The following is a 19,657-nucleotide window of genomic DNA, read 5'->3' as shown; positions in this document are numbered from 1 at the left end:
AATTCTGAACCACAGACAATAACGGTCAAAACATCAACCGAAAATAATAGTCAGAACATTCAACATCTTTTTTTTTACTAAACGCGAAAACTGTTAGAGAATCTGATATTTAACGTACCCCACCAGAAGGAAATCGTTGACGTCAAATGTATTTTTCATATCAAGTTCCTGACGAAGGTCTTTCTGTGGCTGACGATCAGCGAGATGAGAATGCCCAAGCCGCTATTCGTTCTCGAAAAAGAATGAAGCCTTTTGGCCGGATCTGGTGAAGGCCCAGTATGCCAGGAGATCGCTAAAGGAGATGAACAAGCTTCAGATAGACGTGGCACCAATGATCGTCAACCTATCCAATGTCCTCCAGATATGTGGTGCTAAAACAATAATCTCGCAAGTAAAAATATAAAGGATTATTGGTGTAAAAGCTGCAAAAGTGTTGAGAAAAATTTTATCCTTGATCATGGTTAGGTTCCGGACAACTGCCACAGGAAGCATTTTTGGAAAACGCAACATAGAATTAAAGGAATAATTGTTCCATTGAAATTTATTTTTGCATTTTTGTATCGCCTAATGGAATTGGTCCTATTTTGATGCAGTTATTAAGTTGTTGCTTTTGAATAATCATTTTTGGAGTTTCCCAAAATATTTGCCTCCCAAGTATTTTTTTCTAAAAGTAACAGCAAAATGATAACATAATGTGATATCAATTGAAAAATTGATGAGCTGAGATAAAATTAAGATTTCAATGTGATGTTGCTATCATAATAAGATTTCGATTTGCTCTCGTTTTGATGTTTGACTTTGCTCGGGCAGACGACCGGAAAAGTCTCCGGATTTCTCATCAACACGTGGTCTGTTTCAACGGAATAAGTCTGAAAGAGGGTGATCTTACCCCGGCGATTTGATCGGCTACGAGTGTACGGCAAAACCCACCGGATCTCGGAATCGTCGCTTTGAAGTCGTCGCTGGAGATCCGATAAAGACACCCCAACCAGCAGTGAAAGCTTTCTTGTAACAGGTGCTGGTGACCGACAAGACTTTCGCCATTGTCGTGTCACACGCTAGCGACAAGTGAGGGAACGGACGCTTTGGAGGTTTGGGTTTGGAGAGGACTGGTTGAGCCTGGCCCCGCCGATGAGTTTCCCTTGTGCTGGCGAGCGCCGTAGGTAGAGCCCCAGTTACAACCATACCCGGAACCAGCTGGAATCCTGGTAGAGCTCTATCTGCACTGTAATGTTCCTGTACGATATCCGTCTCTTCACCATCTCGATGTAAATTAATTAGATCTTAGTCATTTCGTTCCCATACCTTCTTTTTCCACTCCCTTTTCCACAACATTTACTTCTCTATTTTTTCATCCTCTTCCGTAACATCAACGTCATTGCCCACGGAAGGTCGATCCAGTCGATGACCAACATGCAGGCAACCCGCCGGGTCTTCATAGCCTGGGAGTATTTTCCGCGGACCCACAAAAACAAAAGGATACGGCCACCGTCATCGGGACGATCCCCCATGTAAGATCCAACCCACCAGCCACTGCCGACCAACTGGAGACTGGATCCCTCTGATTTGCGGACAACGTGAACCAAGTACAACAACGTTATAATTCATGAAAATGTCAACAAAAACAGGAAATTATGCTAGTCTTAAGTATTGTTAAGAAATGTCCTCGGCACCTAAGAGCTAAGGCAGTGTGTCTTATTAAATAATATTTGAAATACATCATCATCATCATCATATGTGCACTTTTGGCTGATCATCATCAGAAACGATTTTCTACATCAATCATTTCCGATCGAATTAGTAGTGATTTTTTTTCAAATTTAGATCTTTACTGATCTCGACGCAATATTATCATGACAATACAAGAATGAAAATCACTTAGACATCAGATCACTTGTGAATACGCTACGATGATGTTTTTCCTTGTGCTGAAATCAGTAGTGATTTTTGGTGTAAATACGACTTGCATTACTATGGGACGCCTTATCAAAATTTACCCTCTGAGAGATAGAGAGAGAGAGAGAGAGAGAGGTAATTTTTTGATCGTGAATATCTATCGTAAAGTTTTCTGAAATGTTTGGTATCAACGAGTGTTTGCCTTTCTCATACCCGAGTCAATGGCTTTGATGTAGTAAGCGACATTTCATTGCTGCGCTACCTACTGACTAGGTTGTTACTTATGTATTAAGCCTTGGCAACACTAAGTGTTATCCGGTGGATTTGATATTTTAACATAGAGTTTGACATTTTTAACCAATATCATTTTCAGAACATTTTGTCATTTGAGCGCTATTTGTTGAAAATTTTACTTCAGCAAAAAAAATGGAATTTAAACGTGAACATTTTCGTGCAAGACAAGATTGCTTCCATCGACTTAGTTCGACTTTTGGCAGTGTAGCACCATCCCATTCGACTGTAAACAAACTGGTATGCCGAATTCAATCGTGGTTGTAGTTCGCTTGCCGATGAATTCAAAGATTAAATCAGCCAATTCAAAGATCCAAAATCAGTTGGTTTGCCAGAAAACATCGTTACTGTGAAAAATCTGATAATGATGATAGCCATGTGATGTTTCGTGAAATGGAGGTAGCCTTGGGCATTAGTGTAAAAGCTTATATGTTATTTTGCATGAACATTTGGCCGTGAAAAAAAATTCACGTTGGATCCCACGAAATTTGACAAACGCTCAAAAACATACTCATGTCGATTTGTTCGAAGAAATGCTGAACAAATTCAATCGTGGTGCTTCAAATTTGGTGTATAACATTTACACAGGTGATGAAACATGGATTTACTCATACGAGCCCGCAGTCGATTGTATCGGTGTTCCAAGAAGAATCAAATCCAACAAAAGTTGTTCGCGCTCGAAGCACTTCAAAGAGAGTGATGGCTTGTTTTTTCGGTATAAACGGACATATCGCTACCGTTGCTTTAAAGGATCGTAAGACCGTCAATTCTGATTGGTGCTCCTTATGATAAAAAAGAACCGGAATTTTCATTTCAAAATTCCCGTCATATGCGTCAAAATTTGACAGAATGTGTATAAAAGGGTTTGCCAACGTTGAGAGAATAAAAGTTTACCGATTGGACAAGCGCGGGAATTTTAAAATGAAAATTCTGGTTCTTTTTTGATCATAAGGTACCACCATTTGTTTGCTAGAAGATTTTCGTGTAATAAGGAAAACAAACGCAAAACGCAAAATCATTCTTCATCACGATAATGCAAGCTCTCACACATCGGCTCAAACAAACCGAATGTTTGAGCACCCGAAACGTCGAATTGATTGGTCACCCGTCCTGATTTGGTACCTAACGGCTCATTTGTTCCCATCCGTGAAGAATAAACTCAACTCAATACTTCTGAAGTAGCGTTCAGAAACTATGTTTTGAGGGTACCTCAAGAAGAGTGGAAAAAATGTGACGAAAATTGGTTCAAGCGTATGCAAAAGTGTTTGATATCCAGGGGAATATTTTGAAAATCAATAAAACCATTTCCAATCAAATATAATACTGTTTTCAGTTTTAGGCTAAATACATAAGTAACAACCGTGGGCGGCCCGTTTGGCATAATACCGTTTGGCATAACGCCGTTTGGCATAATGGTTATTTGGCATAAGGGTCATTTGGCATAACAGATCTACATGCTGTTGTTCGAATTTGTTCGAATTTACTGCGATTTTGAAATGCATTATGCCAAACGGCGTTATGCCAAACGGTATTATGCCAAATGATTGTATGCCAAACGTGGTAGCCCCGTAACAACCATCTCTCATATAAAAGGTTAACACTTGATATATTTCGTTCATTCTACCCTGCGCCACTGACTGAGTAGGAAGTAAAATCTACCCTGTACAAGAATGGGTAAGGTAGCAAAATATTTTCTTCTCCATACCATCGAAAATATGATCCGCAATTTAAGATATATGAATTTTATGAGATACCCAAAAATAACTGAAAGTTTTCTGAAATGGTTGGTATGGACAAGCATTAAGGTGAAATTCAGTGCCGAAATAAGGTGCTTAAAACTCTAAACGCATAAATTGAACGAATCATCACACAAAGTGTATCGTGCATAACGAGATATTTACAGCGATGAATTGTTGTGGGCTTACGACCACCCCGGTGGCACGATTGTCATCTGCATACAATTGGCTTGAAGCCGAAAATTTTGGTTCTTTGGTTCTAGTTCGCTGTAAAATGCTGTGTTTAAGCAGTGTTCACATGTTCACATTTTTCTTCATGCGGTTGCACCAACATAAGGAAACGATTTCGGTGGAATATAATCAAACTATAATAAACCACAATTTCTTTTTCTTATTCAAAAAGAGGTCAAATTACTTGTTTTATAAAGAATACTAGACTAGAGTTATATTTATATTGGGTTTGAAGAAATAAACTTTTGACACCAGTGTGGTTTGATTGTATGGTATGAACGTAGCTTAACATATTGTTGACAACAACGCCACCAAAACGAAATGCGTCGGTTTCATGAACCAGTTTCCATAGCAGGGGGGTGCTTACGACACGTTTTGTTCGCTAGAAAAACAAACACTAACTGTGGATGGTTATAAACCATTAGTATTTGAATAGATGAAGGAGACATGTTTTTGCATGTAGTTTAAAACGGTCAAATCATTTTAATTTTTTTTTAATTCTTGTTTTTTTCGCCTATAGCGAAATTGTTCAATCTTCGTTACAGATCAACATCTTCGGAATGATGACAATACTTCACTTATTTAATTCTAACTGTGCATCGTTTTATAAAAGAACTAATTTTGTTTTTCCTGGCCTGTCAGAAGCCTTGATTCTCGTTAATATGACTCAAATAACAGGTCAACGAATTGACTGCTTTTCAATTAAAAGTGTAATGAATGAACTGTGTACTGATCCTTCGGTTTATAAGCGAAAGGTGTGAATGCTGAGTGTAATATTTGTTGTGGTAGATTAATAACCTATACATCTATGTAATTCCTCCAAATTTATTTAATACTCAAATACATGGTAGTTCCCATAGACAATGCGAGTAGTAAAAATTTGGCTATTTATAACAATGCACTACAACAGTGGCGTTTTGTCCTTATGTGCACCTCGTGCACTGCACAACCGGTTGAGTTGAATGAATTAACTGCATTCCTACCCACATTCTATTATTTTTTAAATTCGCAATTTATTCGATGAAATCAGGTCGGATGGTACCGAATATAAAATAATGGGCGATTTTGTCCACAGAACAATATGCAGTAATTGACCTTTGGCTGCTTGCGCTTGCTGGTCAATGGCAGCCAAATGATCTTTTCATATCGCTTTGCTGTAGCCAATGCGTGGCGCTCTGAACTCGAGCACTTTAACTTGTTAACCGAAATTGCGTGTATTTACACACATGTCATGTACACATCCAGCTTAAAATTTCAAGTGTCTCTTGTCGCAGTATTAGTGTATTTTCCGTGCACATGAGTTACTGCACAGATTTAAGAAGAGAAGTAATTAGCTGAGTCCAGCACTGAGATTTGTTGCTCTCTATGTCACGTTCTCTGTGAGAACTTGTATGCACACCTTCAGTAGAGTCTTCAGTGGCTTATGCCAGACCCTGTCAGCTTGGAGCGAAGTCAATCTTCAGTTCAGCAACGCCATCGCACGGCATCACATTCAACATATCATGTCAATTGTATGGGTGCGCAACCCTGCTATTTTGGCACGCACGAATTTGACATTTTTCTCCCCTACTTCTATGTATAAGATTCGATGCGGGCTCGCCTGGGGGCGACATGCTCGCAAAAAAGGATGTTGCCAATGATTTGTTCGGGAAATGTGAGAGCTGGATATCTTGTTAATATGATGTCTTTGCTTATGCTCATGGCAGTTGAAGACAAATTGCTGTCTGCAGAGATGCCAGGTTCACAGGTTAATCTTAGTTTCACATATTCTGAATAGGCTGCACCGATTTTAAAAATGACACAAATTTTTATTACGAATAAATGATAACCATTTGAGTAAATTTTTCCAAACATACACTACCGGTGACAAACGTGCTCAATCCACCTAGCAGTGAGAAGATACCGTCAAATCAAATCAACAGATATCAACTTTCTGGTCCTATGTGCGGGGTTGGGATCCGAATCCGAATGGGCAGCGTTGAAAGGTATCGACTTACCCATCACGCTATACCCGTCCCTCCAAGAAATTGGATTCAAGGAATATTAAAAATAACTAAACAGAGTCAATTTGGGCCCATTCTTGCACAACTTGCCACCCTGATTGTTTTGACTTTGTTGTCACAATCATAATCCGGCTTTTTGAGGGGCTGAGGTCCATTAGGAGATTGATAGTACCTATTAGCTCTCTCCGGACAGTACCAGCCTAGATGCCGTGTGGAATCCGGCGGAAAAAAATGAACCAAGAATAGATCCACTGGGTTCGTGCTTCCATGTCGTGAAAGGCGACAATTGCAGGAGTTTCTTTTTCCTTTCAATTATCAGATATTTTCAATGTTTCTTCTTCTGTTCTGATCTAAACTTCTGATTACTCTATTTTACTAAATTATCTCTTCGTTCAACCTATCAATTTCCGTATAGCGTGCGCAAATCCGTTGATATTACAAAGTTAATAACAGAGATAACATATATCGGTATATTGAATACATAGTAAAAAAAAAACACTTGATATTAATATTTCAAACAATAAATTAATATTTTTCTCGGTATCCGGCTGCCCAGATTAACCAATATAACATATTAATAATTTTAATAAATAATTAAAATAATAAAGCGGAATTTATAAAGAATAAAGACTCGCGTGAAATCTGTTGATCTTTATATGTTGATTTAAAATGGTTTTATAACAACTGTTTGTCAATGCAATGAATCAACTATTTTGTCTAAATCCTATTCACTCGTTTATGTTGTATCACGTAATTTCATTTATAAAAAATAGGGAAGTTTTTATTCTTTGCAAATTTTTCTTCAGTTTCCTCGAATAAGAGCTGTGAATCAAGACTTCCCGGGACTTCAATATAGGATATTGTTAAAACGTTCACTCGGAAAGTCAGTGAGTGTAGTGGTGCATCCGAGCATCTTGAAACCGGAACATACTGAGTCGCGCGCGAATAATACCAATACTGAAAATTTTACTAACAAATATCCTTCTCCCGTGACACTTGTGGAGTGTGCAGTAACAACAAGTGTTGGACTAACATCCCTTCCCATTCCTTCTACGTTCGAGCCTGGCCGGCGCAGGTAATGATCAATGAATTCTTGGGTTACCAGAAGATGTACATTGAAGGATGATTTACCAGTCCCAGGTTGGATCATCTAGAAATCAGAGATGGCTGTACCAATTTTTACAAACTTAGTATCACCTGTAAGATCTTAAGATGCCATAATAATATCTCAAATTTCATTTGCATCAAACCCCTGGTTCCAAAGGTATTGAATTGTTGATGTAGTTCGAAGATCAAAGAACTACTATTGAATTGTGAATTAGGTTCGAAGATCAAATGGCTGTCATTTCCGGTTCCGGAGATACAATGGTATAAGTGACGTAATCGACCGTGTTTTTACCGCTCAATTTTCTCAGAGATGGCGGAGCCGATTCCAACAAATCCAGGCTCATTTGAAAGCGACTATTGAGTTGTGGATCAAATTAGAAAATCTGATTATCCGCCCATGTGGCATCGGCTGAATTTTCTCGAAAATGACTCAACCAATTACGATACACTTAGGCTTATTTGAAAACTAACAATGTTGATCAAATTTGAAAGGGTTATGGCGAACATTTCCGGTTAGAGAGATGACAACTAAACCAGCGGTGGTACTTTGGTTGAAGAGATGTAATAATATATGTGACGTAAACGACAAATCCCAGTGTTTTTAATGCACTGAAATTTCTCGGAGATGAAAGAATAGATTTGGAAAAATTTAGACTCGTTTGACTCGCTACTATTAAATTATTCGATATACACAATACTAAGCCAGTTTTGCATTTTTTTCATTGACACATGACCCCGTATAGTAAAGAGTAAGGCATTTTTAATACCAAACATCGGAATCGAATCGGTTTAGCAAACTTGTCAAAAAACTTAGTGGCACACCTAGTGGTGTGATAATGCTTCCCAAGTAACTTTTTAATATTAATATTTTTCTTCAATACTACATAATAAATCTTGCATTAAAACTTTAAACTCCACAAAAGCCTACTAAAAACCTCTATAAGAGCATGTTCCTGCCATGTTCCTTCATAAGGTTTATACAGCAAAGTGAAGAATCAGCATAAACCTGCGTTAAAACTTCAAATTCAAGAAAATTTTGAAACCAGCTTTACGATCAACATTAAATTTTCTCGAATGGAATGAATTCCCCTTTGAATAAACTCGTTTTGGTTAAATTTTTCTTAACTATGTGCGTGTCATGTCTGCTTTGAATGCAATCAGTTTTATCAGTTATATTAGATTTTATTAGCGATGCCTCGTGAATGTATTGATACAAATAAAAATTATAAATAATCGCTTTGAAATAAATGCGGTTTTTGCGAAAGTCTCTATGATTTATGAAAATTATTTTCTGTGATTCATTGTCATTTTTGTATAAAACTATTTCGTGGCGTTAAAACTTGTGCATACGTTCTAAAAATGAATCATGAAAGTTCATCATTATTCCTCGTTTTTGCATTTCGAAGTTTATTTGATGTCAATAAAGGCAAAGAACATCATAATGGCGGCCATGAAATTTTCTTTAATCCAAATTGCACTTAACCTAAGAAGTCAAAATCAAATAGCCCACAACAAATGTGTCATAAATGTACTTTAGAACTCTCAAATTTGCTCTGAGTGAAACTGTCATCCAATGAACACGCACACACACAAAACTAGATTTATAAAACAATTTAACTGACAATAATGTTTTAAAGAAAATGCAAAGCAATATCAAGAGCGTTTGCATGGTTTTATTCTAGTACAAATTGTTTTATTTTTTGTCCAGTTGTTAGTCTAGGTAAAGGGTTTTATAGAAGTTTTAAAAACAATGATATAACTTGTCAAAAGAGACACTTATTATAGTTGTCATAAAACAGGTAGTGATTGAAAAATCAATTGCAAAACTCCTATAAATTATAATCAAAACCCTAAGGCATTCGAATTGTTACTTGGGTTTTCTCTTGTCATTGACACAGTCTCATAAAAACATTTTTTGCCTTATTTTTTTGGATTATTCCTGACATAAATTTGAGCTAAATAATTCAGTTGAATTTTATCATTGATCACTTTTTTACTTGGTTCATCCATATCCGAAAAAAATTGAGCGGTATTGAGTTTTGTCGTTTACGTCACTTATACCGTTACACCTCCTGAACCGAAAGTGACAGTAATAGCTTTCAAACGAGCCTAAGCTTGATGAAATCGGTTCAGTCATATCCGAGAAAACTGAGCGGTAAAAAAACTAACGTTTTGTCGGTTACGTCATTTAATCCATTGTATGTCCGGAACCAGCAATGAAAGCCATTTGATCTTCAAACTTGATCAATGACCCCAAAGTATCTTTCAAACGAGTTCAAGCTTGTTGAAATCGGTTAAGCTATTTCCGAAAAAATACAGAAACATAATTTCGTCGGTTAAGGCACTTATAAGATTATATATCAGGATACGGAAGCGACAGCCAATTGATCTTCGAACTTGATTTACAACCCAATAGTAGTTTTCAAACGATTCCTAGCTTGTAGAAATCGGTTCAGCCAACTCGGAGAAAATTGAGCGGATAGAAAAGAATGCGTTTTGTCGGTTATGTCGCTTATATCGTTATTTATCCGAAACAGGAAATGGCAGCGAATTTACCTTGGAACTTAATTCACAACTCAATCGTAATTTTCAAATGCATCTAATCTTGGTAAATTCGGTTAAACTATATTCAACAAAATTGTTCGGAAAGGAAAAAAAAGCGTTTTGTCAGTTACGTTAATTATGCCAATATATTTCCGGAACCGGAAGAGAAAACCACTTGATCTTTGAACTTGATTCATAGCCCAAAAGTAAGCGGTCAATTTCCGAACATTGTATTTTCTGACGAGAAAATTTTTCCAATTGAGCAATTCGTAAACCCTCAAAACGATAGGGTTTACTTGACCGACCGTTCATACGAGAATTTGAGTCATCGATTGGCCACCAGGAGGCAGCACCCGCAACAGATAATGGTTTGGGCCGCTGTAACCGCAGATGGGCGCTCTCCAATCGTTTTCATCGAGCCTGGCGTCAAGGTAAATGCGACATATTATCGGGAAAGTATTCTGGAGGTTGCTTTGAAGCCGTGGGCAGACAAACATTTCGGTGGCAGATCATGGACGTTTCAGCAGGACTCGGCACCGTCTCACAAAGCTCGAGTGAACCAAGAATGGCTGAAAAACAACGTTCCGAACTTCATCACGCCCACACAATGGCTCTCGAATTCACCAGATGCGAATCCAATGGATTATTCTCTTTGGGCCATTTTGGAGAGCAAAGTCAGAACTAAAAGATATACCAGTCTCGAGGCGCTGAAAAAAGTTATTGTCCGCGAGTGGGCCAAAATACCTGCAAGTCACATTCGGCCAAACGAAGCAACTCCTTCTCTCTCTCAAGTCATCAAGTCAAGGCAAATGGTGGTCATATCGAGCAAAATTGAATTGATTCTGAATTTTGTATTATTTTTACACATTTTGTACTTTGAATTAAGTAAAAGTAATTTTCCAAACTGAATTTATGGCCTTTTTAATTGGTTACACTTCGAGTGCCGGACCCTGTAGACTAACAACTGGACAAAAAATAAAACAATTTGTACTAGAATAAAACCATGCAAACGCTCTTGATATTGCTTTGCATTTCCTTTAAAACATTATTGTCAGTTAAATTGTTTTATAAATCTAGTTTTGTGTGTGTGCGTGTTCATTGGATGACAGTTTCACTCAGAGCAAATTTGAGGGTTCTAAAGTACATTTATGACACATTTGTTGTGGGCTATTTGATTTTGACTTCTTAGGTTAAGTGCAATTTGGATTAAAGAAAATTTCATGGCCGCCATTATGATGTTCTTTGCCTTTATTGACATCAAATAAACTTCGAAATGCAAAAACGAGGAATAATGATGAACTTTCATGATTCATTTTTAGAACGTATGCACAAGTTTTAACGCCACGAAATAGTTTTATACAAAAATGACAATGAATCACAGAAAATAATTTTCATAAATCATAGAGACTTTCGCAAAAACCGCATTTATTTCAAAGCGATTATTTATAATTTTTATTTGTATCAATACATTCACGAGGCATCGCTAATAAAATCTAATATAACTGATAAAACTGATTGCATTCAAAGCAGACATGACACGCACATAGTTAAGAAAAATATAACCAAAACGAGTTTATTCATAGGGGAATTCATTCCATTCGAGAAAATTTAATGTTGATCGTGTATATATATATATATATATATATATATATATATATATATATATATATATATATATATATATATATATATATATATATATATATATATATATATATATATATATATATATATATATATATATATATATATATATATATATATATATATATATATATATAACAAATCGACTGAAAAGTTCGTATCGTTTAATAGAAACACACATTTTTTGGCCAAAATTCGTTTTTATTATTCAACATAATTGCCATCAGAGGCGATACAGCGATTATAGCGATCTTCCAACTTTTCGATACGATTTTTGTAGTAAGATTTGTCCTTTGCCTCAAAATAGGCCTCAGTTTCAGCGATTACCTCTTCATTGCTTCTAATTTTTTTACCAGCGAGCATTCACTTGAGGTCTGAGAACAGGAAAAAGTCACTGGGGACCAAATCTGGAGAATACGGTGTATGAGGGAGCAATTCGAAGCCCAATTCGTTCAATTTCAGCATGGTTTTCATCGACTTGTGACACGGTGCATTGTCTTGATGAAACAAAACTTTTTTCTTCTTCAAATGAGGCCGTTTTTTTGAAATTTCGTCCTTCAAACGCTCTAATAACGCTATATAAGTCACTGTTGATGGTTTTTCCCTTTTCAAGGTAGTCGATGAAAATTATACCATGCGAATCCCAAAATACAGACGCCATAACCTTACCGGCCGATTGTTGAGTCTTTCCACGCTTTGGGTTCGGTTCATCGCGTGCAGTCCACTCATCTGACTGTCGATTGGACTCCGGAGTGAAGTGATGGAGCCATGTTTCGTCCATTGTTATATATCGATAATATATAGATTTATTTCTAAAGAGAAAACCCATTATTTGATACTTATTACCCACCTATTGACCACTTAGAGTTTTATTATCTTTACATTTTGTCTTAGACTCGTCAGTGCAGAGCAGTTCAAATTGAACTGCTTACTGCGAACTTAAACAGTTCAATTTAAACCGCTAAGCAGACGTAAAGTTATTGCTATTTGCAACACACTTGTAATAAGCACCGAAGTGCTAAGTCTTTCCTGACGTGCCGAACGGAAAACGAGTTTCGGTTAATACTGGCCGATTCAGATGGTCATTGTTTAAGTTCGCAGTAAGCAGTTTAATTTGAACTGCTCTGCACTGACGAGTCTAAGATGGAACGTAAAGATAATGAAATTGGTTATGTGCCCTAGCACAAAATAAGGTTAACCCCTAAATGACAATCTGAATCGGCGAGTATTAGCCAAAACTTGTTTTCGTTCGGCACGTCAGAAAAGACTTAGCCCTTCGGTGCTTATTACAAATGTGTTGCAAATAGCAATAACTTTACGTCTGCGGTTCAAATTGAACTGTTTAAGTTTGCAGTAAGCAGTTCAATTTGAACTGCTCTGCATTGACGAGTCTAAGACGAAACGTATAATGAAATTGGTTATGTGCCCTAGCACAAAATAAGGTTAACCCCTAAATCACTTAGAGTTTACTGCAAACTAAAAATAAGTTAGCATCCACAGGTGGGCAGTAAAGACCAATTTGGGTATCACTGATCTAGACGATATTTACCGATACCGTGAACCTTCTCGAAGGCACTTTGATTCTGGCACTTGGCTTACAAGCCAGTTGTCATATGTTCGAGCCTCGGCCTGGAAGGATTCATAGTGTCAGTAGGATCGTAGTTCTAGCCATGCAATGATTTTGTACGCTAAGAATCGGCTGCGAAATCTGTTGAAATAGAAAGGCAAAATTCCACAAATGGAATGTAATGCCAAGACTTTGCTTGGCATTCGGTTTTCGATCCTGGAAAGTACCCAAAAATTTTATTTAGAGCTCAATACGATTTCTTAAAGATTTTCAACGATATCGATCAAATGAAATGATTAGAATATAACATGGCGTCGGCCATATTATATTCTACTGTGGTCGTGTTTATTGGTATGTATATAATGATTTCCTCGCATCATTTACATTTCAGATTAAACTTGGTAGAACAGAACCCGACGAAATCAAATATCTTAATCGTATTCCATCAAGCTTTTCTGATTCATCATTGATAAACTTACAACGAACCACAAGCGAAACACCATTCTCGTTGGATAAGAAAATTAATGATATAAGATTGAAGCCATCACACGTCCAAGTGGGTCAACAGGAAATATACAAAAGGTTGCAAAGTCAGACAAAACAAAATGCACAGAAGCAGACTGTTCTCACAAATCCAGCACAGCAGCGATCAAATGCTCGTGCACCACCAGTTCAAACATCAACAATGTCTCCATGTTCTTCACTTCCCCTTCCTGAAATTGGAAATCGACCTGACTTGACCGTGATCATGAACAAACCAAGAATATCATCACCAGCCCCATTGCATGTTTATGGCAAACCTACTATTTCGACATCAGGTACATCTTCCACAGGTCATGTTGTAGTATCCGTTGGTAGAAAAACATTCAAAGATGAATTGAATGTTTCTAAGCCAAATCAATTTGACACAAGAACACCATTCACTGAACCTCCACCAGCTCACTCACCATTCCGAGGAAAGTTGACAACATCTCCGCCACCACTTGTAACTCCTACTTCTTCGCCAATCAGAGACCCGAAAGCCTGTTCCTCAAGCGATACTCGTAATATCAGTATAAAAACAAGTGGTATAATACCTGCAGATGGTGTCCTGAATTTGGATACGAAAGCGATTTCTGTTTCGCCGATCTCCTGCATAAACATTACTTCTACGAATAACACACTGCATACTTCGAACAATGAACACACTTTGCAATATTCTTTTCGCTCTGGGGAATCTCTTTCGAATTGCAATGGACAAAAGGTAGTAAAAATCGAAAAACGTGTTAATTATGGAAGTAGTGCAAGCAAATCCATGATTTCGGATACAACATTGTCAAAGTATCAGCACAATGTAGTTTGGAAAGAACAACCTGTCAAGCAAGAGATTCCGCAACCTGGAAATGGATGCATCAATGAACAGAAAAAGAAGCTTTGTAAGTATACCAACATGCTATCGAAATTTGCATATCCATGTTTTTTGTTTAATTTTCAGTGGAATTATTACATAATGCCAACATGCAACAATTGTTTTCACAAGCTCAGGCTCACGCACATATGCAGGTTAAAGATACCCAAACCCAGTCTAAGGCCGCTATTACGAATAACGCTGCTAAGACGGCGCTAACAATGCAAATGAACCATATGAACAAAATCAGTAAATATGAACCAATCTCACTTTCAACAATAAAATTAATTGTTTACTCATTTCAGACATGGAGTTATATAAATACAGAATTAAAAATTTAAGCTCTGCAAATAGCAACATAAGCCGGGTATGATTTCAGGTTGTAAAATTAAGGTTTTAGCTCATTTTGATTGTTTTTAGTTGCCTGATCCATTGATGATAAAAACGGGACCTCACAAACCAATCAAACGGAGAAATCCGCCAAACCGGGCTAATGCGATTAAACGGAAACGGCCGAGATTGGCGCGTTCCACAGATCCGTATCTGCAAAATGGGCCATGCTATCAAGTAGCACCAAGATTGTCACGGTGTCGTGAATGCGGTCGATCAGCTGCAGCACGTTCAAGAGATGCAGCAAACATATTTTGTAGATTTATCGCCTTTAGAAAACTAAGGTAATGTATGGATTGATAATTTCTGGAAGGATTAGAAATATAGTACATTTTGCTCAATTACAGATACAATGAAATTGGGCAAATGGAAGCTGTTGGATTCGCCAATCCAGACATTGATCCTCAAAACCCCGATACTGGTTTGTGGAATGCAAATTTGGAGAAAGTACCTATAGATATGTCTGTTGAGAAATCCAAATTTCTACTGGGGCAGGTTGGATATAAATTCTGCGAACTTTTCCATCAGGAGAAGGAGGCATATTTTGAACATATGTCAGAAGGTAGGTCTCGCATATTTCATACTCATACTTTACATATAGGTTTCATGAATGCAGGGGCGGTGGAACAAATTTCACCCAGTGCACTGCAGTGTTGGAAATAAGTTGGCGAGGGAAGAGGGTTATATGTTGAAGTGAGGCAAAAATCACATTTCAAGGTGTGGAATTCAACCAACATATTGTAATCAATTGATGATCCGTTATTAATAAATTTTAGCAGTTATACCGAGAGGTCTATGAAAATAATTGAAATTTCATATCCATTCGGTTTTGATTTTAGTTTGCAACACAACCCATGGGTGCCATGGGTCAGCTTAAAAATTTTTTTTTCTTTAATCATTTTTGGAAACTAATATTAAACCATAATTTAAAACGTGAGGTCTCTATGAAACATTATCAGGTTCTGATTTTGTTCAAGTTTTATGTCAAAATGTACCGCAGTCCCATTGGTTGGTTGGCTTGACGGTATTGCAAACAATCAATTAGCGTTACAATTTGATAAAGATATGCGTTACAGCTTTTAACTTAACTGAGCTCTTTTTTATGTTTTATTTTCATACTACCGGCCCTTATTACCATTGTGAAGTGAAAATTAAGTAGAGTAAACGTATCCCAATTGGGTTTCACACGATGACAATAAATGAACGGTAAATCGAGTCCATACTGTGAATACTGTGGAATGAAATATAATATTGTAGAAAAGAATAAAATAATAATGAACGAACCAATGAGCAAACGACTGATAGCTGTCAAACGATGTTTATCCAGTTTATATTGTGAGGATGTGTCGTTTGGGACCTTATGCGTGAGATGATGTGTGAATGAAATGTAAGAGTAAGTGCATGCAAGAACAGTAATAAAAGCTACCGTTTTAGCTCAGGACTAACGATCGACCAATAGAAGAGATATAAATTGGGTAACGGTACCCCCATTCATCTCAAACCCATTAGTCATTTCATGTACGAAAACCATTAGTTAGAGTGAGATCTGTTATCTCTGTTTGATAGATTAACTTCAAGAGTAACATGAAATTTGGAGCATTTTGCGTGGCTAAAACCATTGTAACCGTCTATTGAACCATTTCCGAACTACTTTTATGCCCTATTGCTTCTTAGAGACGAGGCAAAGATTTTGTATTTGATGTTATCGCTACATTTTTTTGAAAGTCGAGTAATCGGTAGAATAACATGGTGATTCTACTAATGAGATGACTATTGGCACACTAGTTTTATTTAGAATCTATTAGAATAGAAATAGTAACTCAATGTTGTGATGCTTGTTTGTGGAATACATGTAGGTATGTATGCATGTGTGTATGCGTGTGTGCCTGTGTGTATGCATGTGTTTTTGTGTGTACAATATACAGTATACCGTTCCCTCGGGTGCGTTGTATCAAATTGGTCGTGATACATTTCGATTGTAAGTCAGTGTACACCAGATGTTCAAAAGAGCCTGAGCGGATGGTAATACTGTCAAGGAGCAACCGAAGATAAAGAAATGTGAACATGTTGTAGCAATACTAATAAAACCCAAATGTTAATATCATTTAAATAAAAACGCATGTTTTCAGTTCTTATCCGTCAAACCATGATGAGCGGCTCTACAAAGATCAAAGAAACACTAATCTTTTTTCGGGAACGTATGGCTGGATGAGAAACAAGAAATTCACGAACTAACGAACTAAAAACAACAGGAACAAGAAATACGAAAAAGTTGAAATAATTAGAAAGGAATATTGGTAAGAACCTAAACACAACTGCATACAACTAACTTTTATATTTAACGAAACAACATAATATGCCAGCTAAAGTACGGAGCAGAAAAATGACAACAAAAGACACTTACGAATCACAGCTGAATAGAACCACTGGAGTTAAGGTAAAACAGAATATAAACTATGACCAAAGGTAAAAAAACCAACATGAATGAATAATAGAAACTGTGCGGTAGTAATACAATTTCCTCATATTGAAAGAGGCGTTTATATGGCGCGCATGCGCTAATTCGGCCTGATACAAATTAACGGGGAGGGCAATACATTTTGGACAGGGCTGTAAAGATTGGAACCCTTTCCTCACCAAAATGTAATATAAGGAAACTATAATTTCTACTTGACTGATTTTGATAACCCCGTTCATACAACAAGGAGAATAAGAGTTCCTGTTGAGTTTATAGGCAGTGTTGCTAAAAGTAAGAGAATTCAATGGCGTCTTGAATACAATATATACACTGAGGTCTTTTCTACGCGATATTTTATGCGTTTATTTACGCGTATTTGCAAAGTTAAGTGGATTTCCAAAGTTACGCGAAGTTTTCTTGTTTTGTCTTAGAAATGCATGAAAATTCGAGATCTGGTGTTATCCCGAATTTTTTTAATTCAACTCTCTGACACTGACACTGACTCTCTGACACAAAATCTGGACGTTCCATGCATTTCTAAGATATTTGGCATTTTTCACGCGGTAATTATCCCCCGCGTGCACTTTCATTTCGTCAATAGATGCTTGCTTTTCATAGTAAAATAATTCATAGTAATTTTTTTATAGTTTCTAGAAATTTGTTTTTATTATATATTGCCTGAACAAAGTTCCCAAGATTAACCATTATTTATCGACTATTTTACTTGAAACGTTGTTCATTGACAAATAAAAATTGTTGTGATGTTGAATTTTCTTGACACAAATAAATGCGTACATCATTTTTGGTCTGAGCGGGTAGTTTTTAAAAAAGTCGTCGACTGCGTTTCTATTGTTCATGAATGGAAATGTATATACAGGTAGTTTTGTCAAATATTTATTACGGCGTGTTAAAGATCATCAGGATATATACAAAAAATCATTTGCCCAATGCAAACACAGAGCTGCGCTTTGCATTTTGCAAAACAAAGTCGTCTGGCAATTTTTCTAAATCGAAAAAAGGGAATTTATTCTATTCGGAGGCGTCTAGGACAAAAATCTTCATTGTCTGATGGTGACTTCGCCTTGACTCTCTTGGCCAATGATTTGGATGGTGGCGATGTTGATTAGGTCGGCTTCCATCGGCTTTGCGGGATTGAATACGTTGCAGCAGTCGAATTTATTGGCTTCTTATCAACTAAACAACGTTCAATGACATTAATCAATGCATTAAAGTTAATTTTCCTTGACTTGGACGATTTGTTTGAAGTTGCCATGGCTAACAGAACCAGGGAACCAAAGTTTTTACTTATATGACGGATGTATTGAAGCCGTCAAGTTGTCCAGGTGTTGCATATCAGCCGAGATGCTAGGTAATACAATAATTTTAGTTAGCAAAAACGAAAAGATCGCGACAATTATCAAAAGGCTGTAGTTTCTGACAAATGTCTGCAAACAATCGAAGTTTCAAAAGTCTGTAAAAAGTCTTTAGGTTTACATGTTAACTAATAAATTTGATAATTTACAGACAAATTTTACAGACTTGGCATCTCTGCATATCACTGACAATTTTTCGCGATTTGTCGAAAAAATGGGGTACCGGTAACCGAACACCTTGGGGTGCCGGTAACCGAAATCGGCAGACATTTAAAAAATGACGAAAAAAACTTTGGTTGCGAAAATTTTGATAGCAGCAAAACAGAACGTGCTGAATAGCATGGATCAAATATTTATCCGGACAATGTCTAGATAATTTAATTTAGATGCTATTAGTGCATAAAAACATATGTTGTCGCGATAAAAATGAAGTGAATGTTACTTTTTTGAATGTAAGTCGATTTCTATGTACTATTATTATTTTTATGTTTATAAGCACCAATCGCTTCGAAATTAAATTATTTAGACATTGTCAGGGTAGATTTTTGTATACATGCTTTTGAGGCGAGATATTCAATAAACAAATTAAAATACGGCGTTTTCAGCTAGGCAATTCTTCCTTCAGAAAAAAGAAAAAAGTGACGAAATCGATTGATCAAAAACTTGAAAGTAAGATTTGCTAAAAATTCTATTGATTTTTCAAATTCAAAGTTCTTAGCTTTTCATTGCACGAAAAGTTTTGAAATTTTTCGACGACGCGGGATTCGAGGCTCGCTTAATTCAAGGTCACCCACAGCTTGAGTGCTCTGGTCCTAAATTCCATCAAATGTAGAATCGCGTGAAGCGTTAAGAGCAAATTCAGCAGCTGGAAGTTTTATATGGGCGATCTAAAGAACTAAAACTGGAACAACATATCTCCAGCAAATCGTTTTAGTATTATTTATTCTTACGCTGCCATTCTATTTTCTATACGCTGCCATTCTATTTTTTGTATTTTTGAAATGCCAGTTTTTCTTGTTACAATTTCCAG

General features: G+C 36.8%; 1 protein-coding gene across 3 annotated transcripts in view; it reads left to right on the top strand.

Annotated features, from left to right (window-relative positions):
- The window catches only part of LOC131427559 (uncharacterized), a 59,086-nt gene that overhangs the window by 31,771 nt on the left and 7,658 nt on the right, over positions 1-19,657 (top strand). For all 3 annotated transcript variants that reach the window (XM_058590868.1, XM_058590867.1, XM_058590866.1), the window contains exons 5-9: positions 13,411-14,434; positions 14,494-14,655; positions 14,712-14,773; positions 14,827-15,080; positions 15,144-15,358. In XM_058590868.1, the coding sequence (XP_058446851.1) occupies positions 13,411-14,434; positions 14,494-14,655; positions 14,712-14,773; positions 14,827-15,080; positions 15,144-15,358 (1,717 nt within the window). The remainder of the gene's footprint in view (positions 1-13,410; positions 14,435-14,493; positions 14,656-14,711; positions 14,774-14,826; positions 15,081-15,143; positions 15,359-19,657) is intronic.

The sequence above is a fragment of the Malaya genurostris genome, chromosome 2 (genome assembly GCF_030247185.1).
Source record: "Malaya genurostris strain Urasoe2022 chromosome 2, Malgen_1.1, whole genome shotgun sequence".
NCBI classification, from domain to species: Eukaryota; Metazoa; Arthropoda; class Insecta; order Diptera; family Culicidae; genus Malaya; species Malaya genurostris.
This window is presented reverse-complemented; position numbering and strand designations above follow the sequence as displayed.